Raw genomic sequence first — 17,855 nt, 5'->3', positions numbered from 1 at the left:
CGCGCGAAATAAAAAAAAATAATAGAAAACGGGGTAAAAATTATCCTATGTCCTATTCCTGGTTCTAAGCTATCTGCCCACCAATTTTTAGTCAAATCGATTCAGCCGTTCTTGAGTTATAAATGGTGTAACTAACACGACTTTCTTTTATATATATAGACTAGCTTTTACCCGCGACTCCGTCCGCGTGGAATAAAAAAAAAAAAGAAAGAAAACGGGGTAAAAATTATCCTATGTCCTTTTCCTGGTTCTAAGCTACCTGCCCACCAATTTTCAGTCAAATCGATTCTGCCGTTCTTGAGTTATAAATGGTGTAACTAACACGACTTTCTTTTATATATATAGATTTAAAAGTGATAAAAGTTTAAAGATAACTACGCCACGCGCAAACGTTCCGATATCGGCTGTTTTCGTTATTTAATTTGACAAAGACTTTTGATATAACTATAGACCTGACTATATATCAAAATTTTAATAAGCTTTGTTTTAAATTACTTTTATTACTGTATCTATTTAGATAGATTAAATTGGTGTGCTTGTGTGTACCATCTTATTATTCGTAAATCTTATTATATCTCTTATCTTATATAATATATAGTGATAGGTAGTTATTTTGGTAGGAACAAAAATATTTATATTAACTTGAGTTTGAAATTTTGTCTATCACTTAAAAGTAGAGGATATCTTCAAAAAATTTTAAAAGCTACGACCACTCAACTTTAATGTAACGTTATTTTTTAATTATATTTTTTTCTTACATTAAAAATAGTTTTGTGTCACAAATATTTTTTCTCATATGAAGAGCGTCTGAAGCGCCTGTAAGAAAACGTTTATGTTTTTTAACAGGCGCTTCATTAAAAAACATTATTACACGGTATCGGAAAATGTAGTGTACAACGGTATACCACAAAATTCTTAGCAGATTTATTTCAAAATTCCCTTATTATAAATGCAAAGGTGCTTTAAAAAAATATATATGTATGCATAAATATCTATTCCAAAGTGTAATAAGTACCTACCGTCACGGTGAATAACTTTTAGAAAAACATTTCATTGTAAGATCGAATGTTATCTAATCCTTTTTTTCATTATCATATAGTTCAAGTAAATATCTGATTAAAATCATATCGCCAGCAACTTCTGCATAAATATGAAATACTATTATTTGCTACGAAGAGTTTCACAATGCGTAATAAGACTTTTTTGTTTTGGGCCTAGCTGTAGTGGCAGGTAAAAAAAAGTAATTCCCTTTGCAAATATATTTATTCGACAGAATGATAACCCCATGTCTAAAGTTTTCAATATATCAGTAGACTTACTTCAAGTGTATTTTTGTTTTAGAATACTTCGTTATTTAAATGGTTAAAACACTTTAGAGTGCAATTTGATTGCGGGGTAGTCCCCGCATACGGGCTAGCGACGAAAGAAAATGATCGGTCGATGTAAAGCAAGCGTCGTGCGGGGACTCAGTTAACGAATACAATGCGCGGTAAGGCTAAATAACAACTATCGCCCAACGCATGCGGACGCTAACGATTAATGAAAACGGTTACGGCATGCGAGCACTACGGCATGCGTGAACAAGAAATCTCTCGCAACTCAAATACTGTATAACGACCGAGGCATCGACTAATGAAATTGCATCCTTATAGTACAAAATCAATCATATTTTTTAAATCGTTAATAATTTAAAAATTATTAACTGAAGATTTTCAATCTGTACAGTATTTATAATGACACTATGACAGCTACCAATTTCTTTAATGGTGGTCGTTACCGCGCGATAATTAAAAAAAGATGTATATTTTAAGTTAGCAGACGAAACTCATTCCAAAAGAGTGGCAACTCATGCATACTTGGAAATTAGTGCTAACTGAGCAAGAACTTCCCCTTCACGACACTGTGATTGTAGCTATAACAGAAAAGTTGTCGTTGTTCACGATAAATAATAATCGTAGCACTAAAAATTATGAATAAAACATATAAATTATTGTTATTTGTTTGTAGGTAGCCTTAGGAATCCGCAAAGGATTGTTGGTGGATCGATAACAATTATCAGAGTACCCGTTTTGTGCTTCTTTGTTGTATTCTTTTGACAATACAGCTTCTATACAATTTTGCGAACCATTTTGAATAACCATGTCATTGTTTCTAGTAAGTAATAAACTTATGTGACTACTATTTATCTAAACAAAAACAATTACTGATTGACATGGTGCACATGTTATCAAACATGTGCACCACAGGCCTTTTAGGCTACCTGAGTACAATGCAATGAACAGAAGATTCTTTGATAAATCATTATTTAAATGTGTACTTGCAATAATTACTTGCTAACTTTTGGTAGCTACTTAAATTCAGAGCTTATGTGGCGTAGCCATGTTGGCTACACCAATAGCGGAGGCGTCGTTCATAGCGCTAACTGAATTATCCTTCACCCCGACCATAAAGATAGGCGTCACGATATTTCTATTTTGTAAGTCTCTTCAGGCTTCGGGTTCAATGATAATGGACGCCCTGCCAGTATTAACTACAAACTTGGAGACTACGAAGTTGTTTGAGCTATCGGATGGGGTAGAATTTATGTGATTTTGTGTTTTAATGGTTATGTTTCTTCGTATTAAAATTAGTCTGGTACTACAATTATAAAAGTAATAGCAATAAGTCGTTTTCACTTATTGCTATTACTATTAAATATTTGTAAGTTTAACAACTTTCTGTGAAGTGTACTTAAAAATTTACTATTGGTATCACTATTTTTAAACAGCAAAGAGGACCATCATCAGAGACACTGCGTCACGTGCAGATTTGGACTATAAATCAAAACAAATGCACAGAACTTTATGCAGACGTGAACGTGTACATCGAGGATTACATGTTGTGCTCCGCCTGGCTCGGCATCTGCGTGTGTGTGTGTGGGAGATTCGGGTAGCCGTCTCCTCCACAACAATATTTTCGTTGGTGTATGTTCTGGAGGACAAGGATGTGGCGAGCACTACACCACTTGGATCCGCTTGCCTTGTATTAACAAAAAAATAAAATAAATATACAACATACGAAGGAGGACTCGTATAAGTTATAATTCGCTACCTTCATCCATTAAAAATTTAAGTTCATTTAATCAATTTATATCAATTTAATCAATTTAAATTGTTGTAAAAAATAAAATTAATAACTAAACTGCGACTGCGATATTGTTCTCATGTGAACGTGAAGTGACTTTTATCAACACTGTTTAAAAATATGGAGTAATCTTGTGATTAGACTTTTTGCCTTATTATATAAATTTAATAAATTTAAATAATAAGGCAATTAAATTTAATTTAATGACATCGCTGAAATTACCAGCTCCAGCTTCATGAGCGTGTATCCATGATTTTAATTAAAACAATCGACAACTCTAGTCAAAAGTGTTTTTTTTTTACACTGAAATCAAGAATGGTTTCCGATATGCTTTATATTTAGGAAAGGTTCTGTTTTGTGTAATCCTCACATTTTATTTAAAATTATAAGAAAAAACAAAATAATTCAGTATATCCGAAATACTAAACAATCCTATGGCGTGACACTTTCATGATAGCTTCCAGTCTATATTTAATAATATGTAATCAATTTATCGTTAGTGAATAATGGATATTTATAACTATAGATTATACTGTAAAACACCTATCAAGTATTATTTATCTTAATAAGCATTGAAGAGGATTACGGGTATTTATAAAAGTTATGCTGCCGTATGTTTTACATCAGTATCTGTTAGAAATGTGGACATTGTCTCTAGTTACTGTTCTTGCCGTTGGCATTGCGGCCGTTACAGGTATGAAATATTACGTTTTATAATTACATTACCTACTTACATATGCAAAAATATTATTTATCCTAGATACTGTTTATCAGAAAACCCTTGAAAACTAACAGAAAATTAAATAAATTGATATTAATGTCTGAGACGGAGAATTACGTAAATTCTTTCCAATATGACAAATAATGGTTTTTAAATTTTGAGAAATACGCATAAACTAAATAATAAATATTTTAATACATAATAGACGTTTTAATCCCTTATACTTCGCAGGCCAAAAGGACTTTAATGTAATCGTAGGAGGAGTAGAAACTTCAATTGAAAATCACCCGTACACAGCAGCGCTTTTGTACACCGCGGACTTGGCATTCTACACTCAAACTTGTGTTGGCGCTGTTCTTAACAGCAGGGCTGTGTTGTCCACTGCACATTGTTTCTAGTAAGAATTTCATTTTCAATATCTATAAATCGGATCCTTTGTATTAAAGGCGCTTAACACTTTTAAAATGCTGAGGTATACAATTACAATCTTCTTCTTCATCAGCAAAACTTCTTATTTTTCAGTGGAGATGAAACTTATTTATGGCGAATACGCGTTGGTTCTAACTACGCCAACAGTGGTGGCATCGTTCACATCATTTCCCGTATCATTAACCATCCCGACTTCCACACTTTCTATTACGAAAATGACATAGCTGTATTGCACTCCGTCTCGGTGTTGACCAGCAATAACGTTCGCCCCGCCAGCATCGCAGGACCCAATTACATCGTCCCAGACACACAACCACTTTTGGCTGTGGGATGGGGCAAAAGCTCAGTAAGTTACATAAATTACTTCTAGTTTAGGTTTAATATAAAGAGTTTTTAATTGTGCTATTCTTCCTTAGTCTTGCTCTGTTCACAAAATACGTTTTAACTTCAGTTGTGTTATTAAATTTCATGGGGTTTTATTTTCAAATAAGTTTTGAGGAAACATTCAATGCCATTACACGGTTAAAAATCTCCTCCGAGATTTTTCACATTTACGTTTTTTTATATCATAAGGTGGCAATTGAGTAAGAGCCAGCTTAATTCGTCGAATGACCGCTGTCCACAGACATTTGCAATTGCAGTTGCGTTGCCTACTTTTAATCGACGGAGGAGGGATGCATAGAAAAAGGATATTTCCTATGTCTATGTGTCCTCTCCTCCGCTTAATCCTTTAACTAATAATAAAAGGGTAGGAAGGGAAAGGGGACAAAAGTTATATCTCCGGCACGAATACTCATCAGAGGTAACGCGGAATAGCTTCCACATCATGCCTGTCTTGTGTGTGGAGGTCGAATTTTTCCGGTTGAGCTGGGCCATTCCACAGCTACAGTTGTTGCTGGCGCCTGCCACTGTGAACTTAGATTCCAATAGTAGTTATTTCTTTAAGCGTGGCAAAGTTTAACTACCTTATGGTACTTATGGATTTAGAAAGTATGTAATAAAATAGTATTTAGTTAAAATGCGAGAGTTTATGTTTTACGTCAGACAAAATACGTTCGAGAAAATAAAAAAAAATACTAAAGATTTCTTCCTTCTTCCAAATCTTAGATGGATTTAAATATGCCAGTTTTTATATTTGTCAGGCTAACGCAACAGCTTCTGAGAGGATGAGACAGATTCAAGTAAATTACATCAACATGAACACGTGCAGAAGCATTTACGTCATACTTGCAATGTACCCCACAACGGACATGATGTGCTCCGGTTGGCTCGACACGTACCGAGGCAAGGAGTGCCAGGGCGAAGCGGGCGGCCCCGTGCTACACAACAACGTCATCGTCGGCGTCACATCATGGGGCCGGCAATGCGTCCTCAACCACTACCCCGGGATCAGCACTCGCATCTCTAATTACACTTCTTGGATTCAAGCTAACGCGTAATATCAATATTATAAATGAATAAAATTAAAAATAGTGTCGTCATTACGTGAGCCTTTATTTATCCACTGCTGGACATAGACCACTTCTCATTCATAACCTTCGGGTCATGTGCTGATCTCACCCATGTCCTGGCCTATACTCGCACTATAACAGATACCCATGTGGATGGTGGTCTTTATAATAAGTTAGATAAAATACGGTAATGGTACGACATCATATGGTCAAATTAAAAATTAATTAAGACAATAATTCTTATTGCATCTTACTCTAAGCATTTATCCCCTAAATTTACCTAAATTAAAGTACCTTATCTTACACGTACTTCTTAAAAGTCATATTGCAAATATTCTTTCAAAGTTCTGAGACATCCACATCTGAGTAAGAGTACGCGCAGACTAGATAATTTCTCTCATTTCAATTCCCTCATTCGAAAAAGTTAACGTCTACCATATAACTGTACCGCTTTTACTGTTAAATATTTTTTTTTCTACGAATTATTCTCATTGTATAAATTGAAAACAGCAGGTACGGCAGCTAAAATTGCTCGAACACTACTCGCGAATACATTTTCTTGTTAATTCGTCAACTTCGCGCCCGATTCACTCCTTTTCCTATAATTTTTTCCATTAACTAAAAAGGCAAAAGTCTTAGTGGCTAGTTTAGTAACGCTTTATATCTCGACACTTATGGTAGCGTTAGCAGAAAATTTTTCATTGTTCGCTATAGATAATCGCAGCACTGAAGGGAAGTTTTTCAGTTTACTTGTAAGTAAGCAACAAACGTAAAAATAATTGTTATTTGTCAATTCTTTGCTGTATTTTTCTGGTAGTATATCTTTCATACAACTTTGCATTTTGAATATTAGATTTATTTTGAGTGCTGGTTATTGTTTCTAGTAATTAATAAACTTATGTAACTTACATTTATTTATACAAACAAAAAACAATTAGTCTGATTGACTGCACAGGTGCGTCGTTCATAGCACTAACCTAATCATCCTTCACTGCCAAAATGTTTGTATGATCACTGTTTAAAAAAAGGAGCTATCTTTTGATTAGAGTTTTTGCCTTATTATTTAAATTTAATATGACATCGCTGAATGTACCAGCTCCAGCTTCATAAGCGTGTATCTATGATCAGCATTAAAACAATCGGCAACTCTAGTCAAAAGTGTTTTTTTCACTCTGGATGCAGGAATGTTTTCCGATATGCTTATTATTTAGGAAAAGATGAATTGTTTTATCAGATTTGTTCTATTTTGTGTAATCTTCACATTTTCTTTAAAATTAGAAGAAACAAACAAAAAAGAGCCGACTTCATAAAACAAAAAACAATCTCAAACAAAATGCATTAAAAAGTAACAGGCGCTATACGGAGTAAATTGTAAAGTAATTGTAAAAAGTAAATTGAGGATTCAAATAGATTTACGAATAACATGGTTATTGTGAAACATCAAATTTATGACTCCAAAGACTTTTATTTAGCAAATTTAAGGATCTATAGTTACTCCATACATCATTATTATATTCCTTCGATATCTCCTAAACTATTAGACAGAATGATATAGTTTCAAGGGCAAATATAATCTACATTAAATTCTCTTGATAATTCAAATATTTATTTACATAATGGTTAATACTAACCTCGAATAATATCTTCGGAAATGGGGCATGGTTAATGTGAGAAAACTATAAAAGATATATGCTATCGCGAACTTTTCTTTAACTCAATTAAAAAGATAGAATTCTTCGATACATCATTTTTATGTACGTCCTGTAGTTTATCCTACGTAAGCAATGAAAGCAAAAAGTACTAAGTAAGGTATACCACGACCACACAGAAGACAGGCGTGAAGTGGAAGTAATTCCGCGTTTCGTCTGATGAGTGTGGTGCCGGAGGCCTAATTTTATTCCTATTTTCCTTCCCACCCTTTTCTTATCAGGAAATGATGGGAAGAGGGTGTGGATTTGATGGAGGAGGAGATGCATAGGAAGGTTAAAAATTCTCTTTTTGTGCGACCCTTCCCCCGTCCTTTTGAAGCTCAACTCAAAATCTTCTAGTCTTCTCTCTCTCTCTGCCTAACTCGTATCCCACATGGTGGTGGGGTCGGCTTTCCCAATCAGTTTCCTCCACCTCGCCCTGTCCTCAGTCTTCTAGTTATTTTAAAAAATAATAAAAAAAATGGGACCCATCTGCAAGAACTACCTTTCGATTAAAATAATTTTTATCAAAATCGGAGCACCAGGGGTGGAGCTCTGCGATTACACACATAAAAAATTACATTCGAATTAATAACCTCCTTCTTTTTGAAGTCGACTAAAAATAATTAGGTATATCCGAAATATTAAACAAGCCTAATGCGTGACACTTATTGTAACTTCCAACCTGTATTAAATAATATGTAATCAATTTATCGCTACCGAATAATTGATATTTATAACTATAGATTCTACTGTAAGGCACCTATCAAATATTATCTGTGACGTCGGCTTATCTTAATAAGCAGCGAAGAGGATTACCGGTATTTATAAAAGTTATGCTGCCGTATGTTTTACATCAGTATCTGTTAGAAATGTGGACATTGTCTCTAGTTACTGTTCTTGCCGTTGGCATTGCGGCCGTTACAGGTATGAAATATTACGTTTTCTAATTACTTTACTTACTTATATATGCAAAAAAAAAAACAAATCGAAAGAAGGTTTCTCAGTCTCTTTATCAGAAAACACAGATAACTTAAAAATTACAAGAAAATTAAATAATTTACATTACTGTCTGAGACGAAGAATTATGTAAATTCTTTCCAATATGACAAATAATGGCTAATAACTTTTGAGAAATACGTTTAAACTTAATAATAAATATTTGAATACATAATAGATGTTTTAATCCCTTATACTTTGCAGGCCAAAAGGACTTTAAAGTAATCGTAGGAGGAGTAGAAACTTCAATTGAAAATCATCCATACACAGCAGCGCTCTTGTACACCGCGGACTTGGCATTCTACACTCAAACTTGTGTTGGAACTGTTCTTAACAGCAGAGCTGTGTTGTCCATTGCACAATGTTTCTAGTAAGAATTTCTGGTTTTCTATATATTTAATCTGATCCTCTGTATTAATTGTGCTAAACGGAGTTGAAATGCTGAGGTAAATAATTGCCAAATTATAATTCAGCAGCAAAACTTCTTATTTTTCAGTGAAGATGAGGCTCATTCCTGGCGTATACGTGTAGGTTCTAACTACGCTAACAGTGGTGGTATCGTCCACATCACGTCCCGTATCGTTAGCCATCCAGATTTCAACTTTTACCAATTCACCAATGACATAGCTCTATTACACTCCGTCTCGACGTTGACCAGCAACTCCGTTCGCCCCGCCAGCATCGCAGGACCCAATTATATCGTTCAAGACAACCATCCACTGCTAGTTGTGGGATGGGGTAAGAGCTCGGTAAGTCCTTTCGGTTATTTTTAATACGATTATGTGGCAAATGAGCAAGGAGCAACCTGCATCCGCCAAAATAGCGATGCGATCGCTGCCCATAGAATTGCAATTACAGATGCGTTGCCTAGCTTTATTCGACACAGGAGAAGACGCACAGAAGGAAAATATTTCCTTGTCCTAAGGGTCCCCTCCTCCATGACATCCACTTCCTTACTCATCTTTTCCCTTTAAGAAAAGGGTAGGAAGGAGAAGACGACTAAAAATAGGTCTCCGTCACTACACTCGTGAAACGCGGAATTGCTTCCATTTCACCTCTGTCTTCTGTATTGACTGCTATTAGTCTAGTTTTTGTCTTAACATATAGTTATTCTTACAGTGCTTTAGGGCTATTAAAAATTTTACCATGCATTTTCCAAAGATAGCAATGATTTTAATGCGTCGACTAAGCAACTGTGCACTAGCCCAAAACACTCTCCTTCCCTGAATCCTAAAATGAAGGAAATAATGCAAAAATCGCACATAATTTTGTATAAGTTTAAAAACATAGTATTCAAATACACATTTCTTGCTTTCGCAAACTCTCAATTTATATCAGAAATGGATGATAAAATATGTGAGTTCTTATATCTTTCAGGCTAACGCAACAGCTTCTGAGAGGATAAGACACATTCAAGTAAATAACATCAACATGAACACGTGCAGAAGTACTTACGTCATACTTGCGATGTATCCCGATAACAACATGATGTGCTCTGGCTGGCTTGACACGTACCGAGGCAAGGAGTGTCAGGGGAGAGCTGGCGGTCCTGTGGTCCACAACAATGTCATAGTCGGCGTCACCTCATGGGGTGAGCAATGTACCCTCAACCACTACCCCGGAATCAGCACTCGCATTTCCAGCTACACGCCTTGGATTCAAGCTAACGCGTAATATCGAGATTGTAAATTAAAAAAGTAAAGATTATTTACTAAATTAGTAGTTTTGTTATTATATTTATGGGAAATCTATTTTCTTCGGAACTTTAAAGACAGACAGCAGAACAGTTGTTGTTGATAAGTAGCATGGTAGACGCTGAATCAAATAAAGCGAGTAGTACTTATATTCTTAGCGATTAACTGGGTATCAGTGTCCGCATCTAAATAATTGTATCATCATCAAGTCAGTATTTATCTATCTATTTGTGGTCATAGACCATTTCTCTTTCACAACGATAGTTCTGGTCATGTGCCGATCTCATCCACGTCATGTCCTATTCTCGCATTTTGACTGGATGGTGGTCTTTATAATAATTATGATAAAATACGGTAATGGTACAACAATATATGGACAAATTAAAATAACAAAGACAATAATTCTTCCTGATTCTTACCATAAATATTTATTTATCCTTTTTACTTTATGGGAAATAATGATTGAGATAAAATACTAATCAAAGTACCTAATATTCGATAAGTTCAGACACATCCACATCAGAATAATTATCGTTTTATGTTTAATGCCCCCATCCGACTAATAACTTCAACGAATTGGACCGCTTTTGCTTCGTATTATTCTCATCTTGATCATTGTGGGTGTATTAATGACTCGGCGACTCATCATCTAATTTGATATCGTTCGGTAACATAAAGCTGATGCAAATGCCGAACACTCACTTTTCACTCTTGAGGAACCAACGTAACATTCCTATTATCTAGGCTCATAATGAATACTTCTTTTTAACAATAACTTCTAATCCAATAGCAGATATCAAGTTTTATCTTTAATACTGGCTTATCTCGAGATTAAACCAGGAAAGGATTACTTGTTCCTATAAAAGTTTGTGTCTAGGGGATCCAGACGGCAGTTTCAGTGAGAAGAAGAGAAATGCGCGCCCTAGTGACTCTTTTTGCCGTTGGCATTGTTGCCGTTGCAGGTACTTTTTGAATTAATTGCCTTACCGCTTTCACCGGTTAGTTGTAAGAAGTGAGAGTATAGCAAGATTTATGTTATAGAGTTTTTTTATTTGATCTAGGTTAACATTCACGAATAAACGCAAAGTTCTTTTTATAATTATATTATCATTTATTAGATCTATATTAGTGTGAAGCAATAAGTGGTCTACTGGAATTGCACTGTCCAACATTTTAAAACCATCAGATAATACCAAATCTGACGTATAACATAATATCGCATCTTGAATAATTCTCAATACCGCAGGCAACAAGGTAATTCACCCAATAGTCGGCGGAGTGGACACTTCAATCGTAAACCATCCATACACTGCATCGCTGTTGTACAGCGCAGACTTAGCGGCCTACGTTCAATCTTGTGTTGGCGCTATTCTTAACAGTAAAACTGTGTTATCCGCCGCTCATTGTTTCTAGTAAGTTTGATTTTCTATTCATTTTATTTTTACTATATTTGGAATAGCTGCGATCACTCATTCACTTCAACTTGTAAGTTACATTAAGTCGTAATTTTTAAGTTAATTTGCGGAATGTTTGATAGTGAATAAATAATTTTCAATTTATGTAACATTATGATTTCTTTTATATTTACTTAATCAGTTCAAAGTATTATAATTCTACAATGATTTTAAAAGCTATTCTTTTTCTTTCGCAGTGGTGATGCAACTTACTCTTGGAGGATTCGCGTGGGCTCTGACTTCGCTAACAGCGGTGGTACCGTCTCCATGACTTTCCGTATCCTCAACTATCCCGACTTCAACCCCTTCTACTACGAAGGTGACTTATCCCTGCTGCAGTCCTCCTCGGCGTTCATCTTTAGTGACAGGATCCGACCCGCTTCCATTGCTGGCCCCAACTATAACGTCGGTGACAACCAACCCCTGTTGGCTATTGGTTGGGGTAAAAGCTCTGTAAGTTTAAATACTACGTTCAAAGTTAGATATCTTTTTTAATTGCCAATTCTTTATCTTCTTCTCTCTTTATTGCAGTCATGACATAAACAAACTACCTATATATAAGCTAACTTATGATAAGAATGTCTCACAATAATCACATATAGCTTCATATTTAAACGCAATCATGCATTATGTCATATTTTAAAAATTAAATTCGAAACAGTTTTAAAATAAAAAAAAGTCGCACCGTTTGTTTGAAGCTAATTGCAATTTCATTTCGGGTTTAAACAATTTTTTGTTGTATTGATCTTCATGCAATTTTTTTGCAATAATATGTAGTACATTTGTATCAAAAGTTATTTGTTTATGTATTTTAAACATTATTATATACTCAATTAATAAAGAAGTATGATAGCTTTAATTTACTATGAGCGGAAAATACATACTTTTTACGATTATTGCTCACACCGCATCGTAAATTAGCCACATAAATTCTGAATATTCGTTTAATTCCTAATAAGAAAAAGGTTGCCTAACTTATCCGTACTTTAGTAGTTCATGAAAATTTTTGCACTGGTTATGTTTTATTTTTTATTTTTACAGGCCAACGCAACAGTTACTGAGAGATTGAGACAAATTCAAGTAAACCACATCAACTTGACCACATGCAGAAACATATACCGGGTCCTGTCGATGTACCCAAGTGAAGTGATGTTGTGCTCCGGCTGGCTCGATACTTATCGAGGCAAGGAGTGCCAGGGCACAACCGGAGGTCCTCTCCTACACAACAATGTGATCGTCGGAGTCACCTCATGGGGCGAACAATGCGTCCTAAACCATTACCCTGGTATTAGCACTCGCATCTCCAACTACACATCATGGATTCAAGCTAACGTCTAAGAATCTTAAATAAATTCGATTTAAAAAAGGAATTCTTTCATTTTCATTACCTACTTATTTTATATTTCTTCCGTTAAGGATTAAAAGAGAAACGAATTATATTCGATATTAAGATAATTACGTTAATATCATTACCTATTAGATGCCGATTACTGTCCTAGGATTACAGAAGTGATAGCCATTGAAGTAGACAATAAAGACTTTAACTTGAAAAGTAAAAGGGGTAAATGTGAAGAAAAGTAGAAGGAGAAGATGAGAAAATAAATCAAACTACTCTAAGATTGAATTTAAGATGTCAAAACTTAAAGATTTGTATGTGCTATGGACTTCTATAACTTTACCTTTGATTCATTTTAGTTGCCAGGCTGGAAATAAAAATCTATACATTTGTCGTCAGTAATCAGAAAGATAGAACTTTATTACTTTGATTAATAATAATTGTAACAGTTATTTCGAGATACGTGATTTTATCATTATCATATAATAATGCATTTAATGATAATAATAAGTCAGGGAATTAAGTGTTCGTAGGAAAGATAGGCGTATAAATTGAGAAGTAACAATTAATGATTGTACATCAATTTATGTACATGAAATTCGGCATGATTATGTTTTTAATGGTTTGTTTAGTTATGTATTTCTGAGCCAAATAAAGTTTCTTAATTTATTTTAATAATATAGATTCTACTAAAATCTTAACTATTTACAACTATTAACAGATAAAATATAGTTTTAGCCCAAGAAAGTGAGTACATACCAGTCACACACTTACATTTTACATGAATCCATCAAATGAAATGATTTTTATGAAAAAAATATTATCAGTTTCTTTCTGACAGTATATCGGTAGAATGTACTTTTAACTGTTATACTTTTGGCGCTTCACAATTGAATTTATTAAGTTTCAGTAGTTATACAACTAAGTAATGGATAACTTTGTAAAAATACCACAACTAATAAAAATTGATATTTATCATAGAAGAGCTACGTTTCGGTAGCACCTTTATTTATTCATGTTATCTCAATTTCACGTACTTCAAGAAATATTTCCAATAATTATTTATATAACGCACTTGAATATTTTTATCTATAAGTGGAAATGCAATTAATATAAATAGTTCGTTATAAACAACACTATTGTACTGTTTGAGTTTTAAGAATCCTATAACGCAAAGATGCGTTTATTTTACGATATAATTTTCCTAATTGTAGGCCTTACATCAGTTTTGGGTGAGTTAATTTGTTGTTTACTTCGTGTATTAATCATGTATGACTTATCGGCGCGCCATATACACTAGCTGTCATCCGCGACTCCGTCCGTGCGGAATTTAAAAAAAAAGTAATAAATAGCCTATGTATTCTTCTAGACTATGTTCTACATCTGTGCCAAATTTCATCAACATCCGTTGAGCCGTTTCGGAGATACCTTCAAACAAACATTCATGCATCTAAAAATTCGCATTTATATTAGTAAGATAAGTAAGATTAATGTTTAGGTAGAACACCTGCAAGATTGATAAGTCAATAAAGTAGCCATTGAGCCTATATTGCTATCAGTAATTAAATAATTAAAAATAACTTGTCATGTGTTTTTTATTTTTTATTTTCAGCCTTTCCTGGAAAACAGCAAAGGATTATAGGTGGTTCAATAACCAGTATCGATAGATACCCATTTGCAGCATCTCTCTTATTCTCTTGGAACTTACAGCAGTATATGCAATCATGTGGTGGTACTATTATTACCAATCGAGCGGTTCTTTCGGCTGGTCATTGCTTTTTGTAAGTTCGATGAATTATTAATAGAGGATTACCATCAATTCAATCACATAGAGATCTCGTTTAAACGCTGATTTAGCTGTACAAGATTTTGTTTGATAAGATCTACTGCTTATAATTAAAATGCTAAATATCCTATTGATTTAGACCCCATTATTCATATTTCTAGTAACATAGGATCAATAAGAAGTATTTGCTAAACTAACCTTAAGTTAAAAGCTATTGGTAATAGACTGTTGAATTCTTAAAAAGAAAATTAAATTTTTAGCGGTGATTCAGCGGCGAGGTGGCGAATTCGTGTCGGGTCTTCGTGGGCAAATAGCGGTGGCGCGGTGCACAACACCGCTCAGATTATCATCCACCCTAATTTCGATTACGAACATATCGATAGCGACATAGCCATACTGCGCACAGCCACTCCCTTCGTGTACAACAACCGAGTGCGCGCCGCTAGCATTGCGGGCATCAATTACAACCTTGCGGATAACCAAGCTGTTTGGGCTCTAGGATGGGGTCTAACAGCAGTATGTATTTATTTTAAGTTTTAAAAAATAAAAAGTTTAGAATTCATACACGAAGTAGATCAATATTAATCAGAACTTTAATTTTGATCCGACACTGTCTAGAATTGTTAGACCAATATACAATTTAACTGTTTATTTTCAGGTAAACGGATCTGCATCTGAGCAACTACGTCACGTCCAAATCTGGTCAATCAACCAGAGCATTTGCAAGAGTCGTTACAATGAACTGGGTCTACGAATAACCGATAACATGCTATGTTCGGGTTGGCTGAACGTGGGTAGCCGCGACCAGTGCCAGGGTGACTCTGGCGGTCCCCTGCTGCACAACAACGTTGTCGTTGGCGTCTGCTCCTGGGGAGAGAAGTGTGCACTCGCCCGTTACCCCGGTGTCAACACTCGCGTCTCTCGCTTTACTTCTTGGATCCAAGCTAATGCCTAACGTGTATTTGAATGTAATAAAGTAAATCGCATAACATGTTTTCTAGCTTCTCTTCTATATCATTATGTTTATATGTATGTTAACAACACAACATGTTGCTAAAATTTAAAGTGGGTCATCATCATCATCAGCTCACTATACGTCCCCACCGAGGGGCTCGGAGCCTACCCCAAGTTAGGGGTGACTAGGCCATAGTCAACCACGCTGGCCAAGTGCGGGTTGGTTGACTTCACACATATCATTGAATTTCTTCTCAGATATGTGCAGGTTGCATCACGATGTTTTCCTTCACCGTAAGAACGTCGGATAAATGTACATATGTAAATCGAAAATCGAAAAACACATTGGTACATGGCGGGATTCGAACCCAGGACCTGCAGATTGCAAGTCAAGTGCTTAACCCCTGAGCCACCGACGCTCTTTTAAGTGGGTATATTAGTAAAATTATTATATTCGTTTGTATGAAATAAGGTGTGAAGTTATATTGAAGCACTACAAGTTACGCTCGTTTTAAATCTGATTAGGGATAATTTTAGAGAAACGTGAAATTTCGAAAGAATCAGTAACGTGGGTGGATTATCTGGTTTAGGAATAGTTAATTTTTTACCTGTATAGTACGCTCACGAACTGCTGTGTTGAACAGACTTTGCTTAGATTTATGACACGTACCTGAAATAGAAATTAACAAAATAAGTAACAGAATGTCTCTTACATTTAATAATATTTGGGAATCAAAACGAAGAATATTGGAGTTGAACAATATGAGACAATTGTCATAGATACTTTTCGAGTAAATAGGAAGATATTTTCTATAAGGCTATGCTAAGCTTTAAATAGAAAAATAATAACTTCGTTCAAGTTAAAATGCATTATATCACACCGATGTTTCTGATTAGATATTATAAAATTAGAAATGGACAGAAGCTACTAGATTATGTTTTACATTTTAATTTTTATAGACATGTTATTTTCGATACCACTAAGACTTGTTAAAGATAATTTCACAAGATAAGTAAAATTATTAATTATCAAATTTAGTAATTCAACATTTTTATGAACGAAAACGGCAATCGGAGTTACAATAGTAAAAAACTAAAAGTTTGAGTTTTGTTGGGCGTTAAAATTGGTAACACCAGACAAAAATTAAATAGAATAGAATAGAAATTTATTATTCTATTACAGTTTTATAGAAATTTAGCCAAAATTCGAGTTCATTTCAGAATTTTATTCCACATCATTATAGTCTAGTCTTATTGAAAAGGATTTTGAAATGTATGAACCTTTATCGTGTATTTTGTCACGCACATTGATTGTAAAGTAATCCAATAATAATAAATATTTAGTACAGCTGCAAACCATATTCAGAGATAACAGATATCCATTTCTTTGACGTGACGAAAAAGATATTTCGAGAAAATGATAACGAAACGGATTTCGTAAGGAAAGCATCGTCTTCGCATAACAGTGGGCCTAGCATAATATTGTGACAATCGCCAACGTATCGTTATCGACAAAATTTGTTTTAAAATTTATGCAGTCCATAACGGGTGTAAATTATACCAAAAATAATAATAATTTAGATATTCTTGATGATGAACATATGAAAGCGATTGTTGTCGATTTTCGTACTAGGCTCACAGTAGTCAAGGCTAGTTGCAGAAGTACCTTCGATCGCCTTTATTTACATCATTACTTTAACTTACAAATTGTTTTAGCAACATCAAAAGTTATGCTTACTAGGTAATTGGTAATGATATTAACAGTTCTACATTACCAAAAAGGTAAAAAACTATTATTCGTTTTTTTTTTAATTACATTATAGGTACGATATTACATTAATTTTCTGCCCATACTTTTACATCCCAAATGTAAGAAGTGAATGTGAGAAAACCCAAACAAAGTACTACAGAAAGATACAAATTAGAAAATAGAAAGGCCTTGAAAACAGCCCTGACCCTACCTTACATTGCTATAAAATTATCTTCAATGTCGAAACACACACGAACCTCGGCAAGTTCAAGTGAAAATCGATCCAGGTATTCCGCCGCGCCCGCTGCTGTTCTCCGCCCCGACCTAGAGTAAAATCGAGATTCCACGGTGCTCATACAAGTGTCTAACGTACCTTTCGATTTAAATTTTCAATGTTAAAGTACCATGATGTTTAGGTGTTTCAAATTTTAAAAAAAATTGCAAACCACCACACCCGATCTCGTAAAAAG

At 34.6% G+C, this 17,855-nt stretch overlaps 5 protein-coding genes across 7 annotated transcripts in view; 4 read left to right on the top strand and 1 right to left on the bottom strand.

Moving 5' to 3' along the window:
- Positions 1-17,855, bottom strand: part of LOC106709267 (solute carrier family 12 member 4) — a 196,291-nt gene that overhangs the window by 73,817 nt on the left and 104,619 nt on the right. The window lies entirely within an intron of this gene.
- On the top strand, positions 3,716-5,712 carry LOC106709269 (trypsin CFT-1). Its single transcript, XM_014501037.2, has 4 exons — positions 3,716-3,817; positions 4,076-4,241; positions 4,367-4,619; positions 5,416-5,712. The coding sequence occupies exons 1-4, from the start codon at positions 3,727-3,729 to the stop codon at positions 5,710-5,712; spliced, it is 807 nt and encodes a 268-aa protein (XP_014356523.2). The 5' UTR covers positions 3,716-3,726.
- On the top strand, positions 8,238-10,115 carry LOC106709268 (trypsin CFT-1). The gene is made up of 4 exons (XM_014501036.2): positions 8,238-8,339; positions 8,616-8,781; positions 8,908-9,160; positions 9,789-10,115. The coding sequence occupies exons 1-4, from the start codon at positions 8,249-8,251 to the stop codon at positions 10,083-10,085; spliced, it is 807 nt and encodes a 268-aa protein (XP_014356522.2). The 5' UTR covers positions 8,238-8,248; the 3' UTR covers positions 10,086-10,115.
- Positions 10,972-12,922, top strand: LOC106709272 (trypsin CFT-1). The gene is made up of 4 exons (XM_014501041.2): positions 10,972-11,067; positions 11,352-11,517; positions 11,757-12,012; positions 12,601-12,922. The coding sequence occupies exons 1-4, from the start codon at positions 11,019-11,021 to the stop codon at positions 12,895-12,897; spliced, it is 768 nt and encodes a 255-aa protein (XP_014356527.2). The 5' UTR covers positions 10,972-11,018; the 3' UTR covers positions 12,898-12,922.
- On the top strand, positions 14,033-15,675 carry LOC123722426 (trypsin CFT-1-like). The gene is made up of 4 exons (XM_045684165.1): positions 14,033-14,127; positions 14,508-14,676; positions 14,942-15,197; positions 15,340-15,675. Exons 1-4 carry the CDS (start codon positions 14,073-14,075, stop codon positions 15,634-15,636), a joined length of 777 nt encoding a protein of 258 aa, XP_045540121.1. The 5' UTR covers positions 14,033-14,072; the 3' UTR covers positions 15,637-15,675.

This window comes from Papilio machaon, chromosome 2, assembly GCF_912999745.1.
Source record: "Papilio machaon chromosome 2, ilPapMach1.1, whole genome shotgun sequence".
In the NCBI taxonomy this organism is placed as follows: domain Eukaryota; kingdom Metazoa; phylum Arthropoda; class Insecta; order Lepidoptera; family Papilionidae; genus Papilio; species Papilio machaon.
This window is presented reverse-complemented; position numbering and strand designations above follow the sequence as displayed.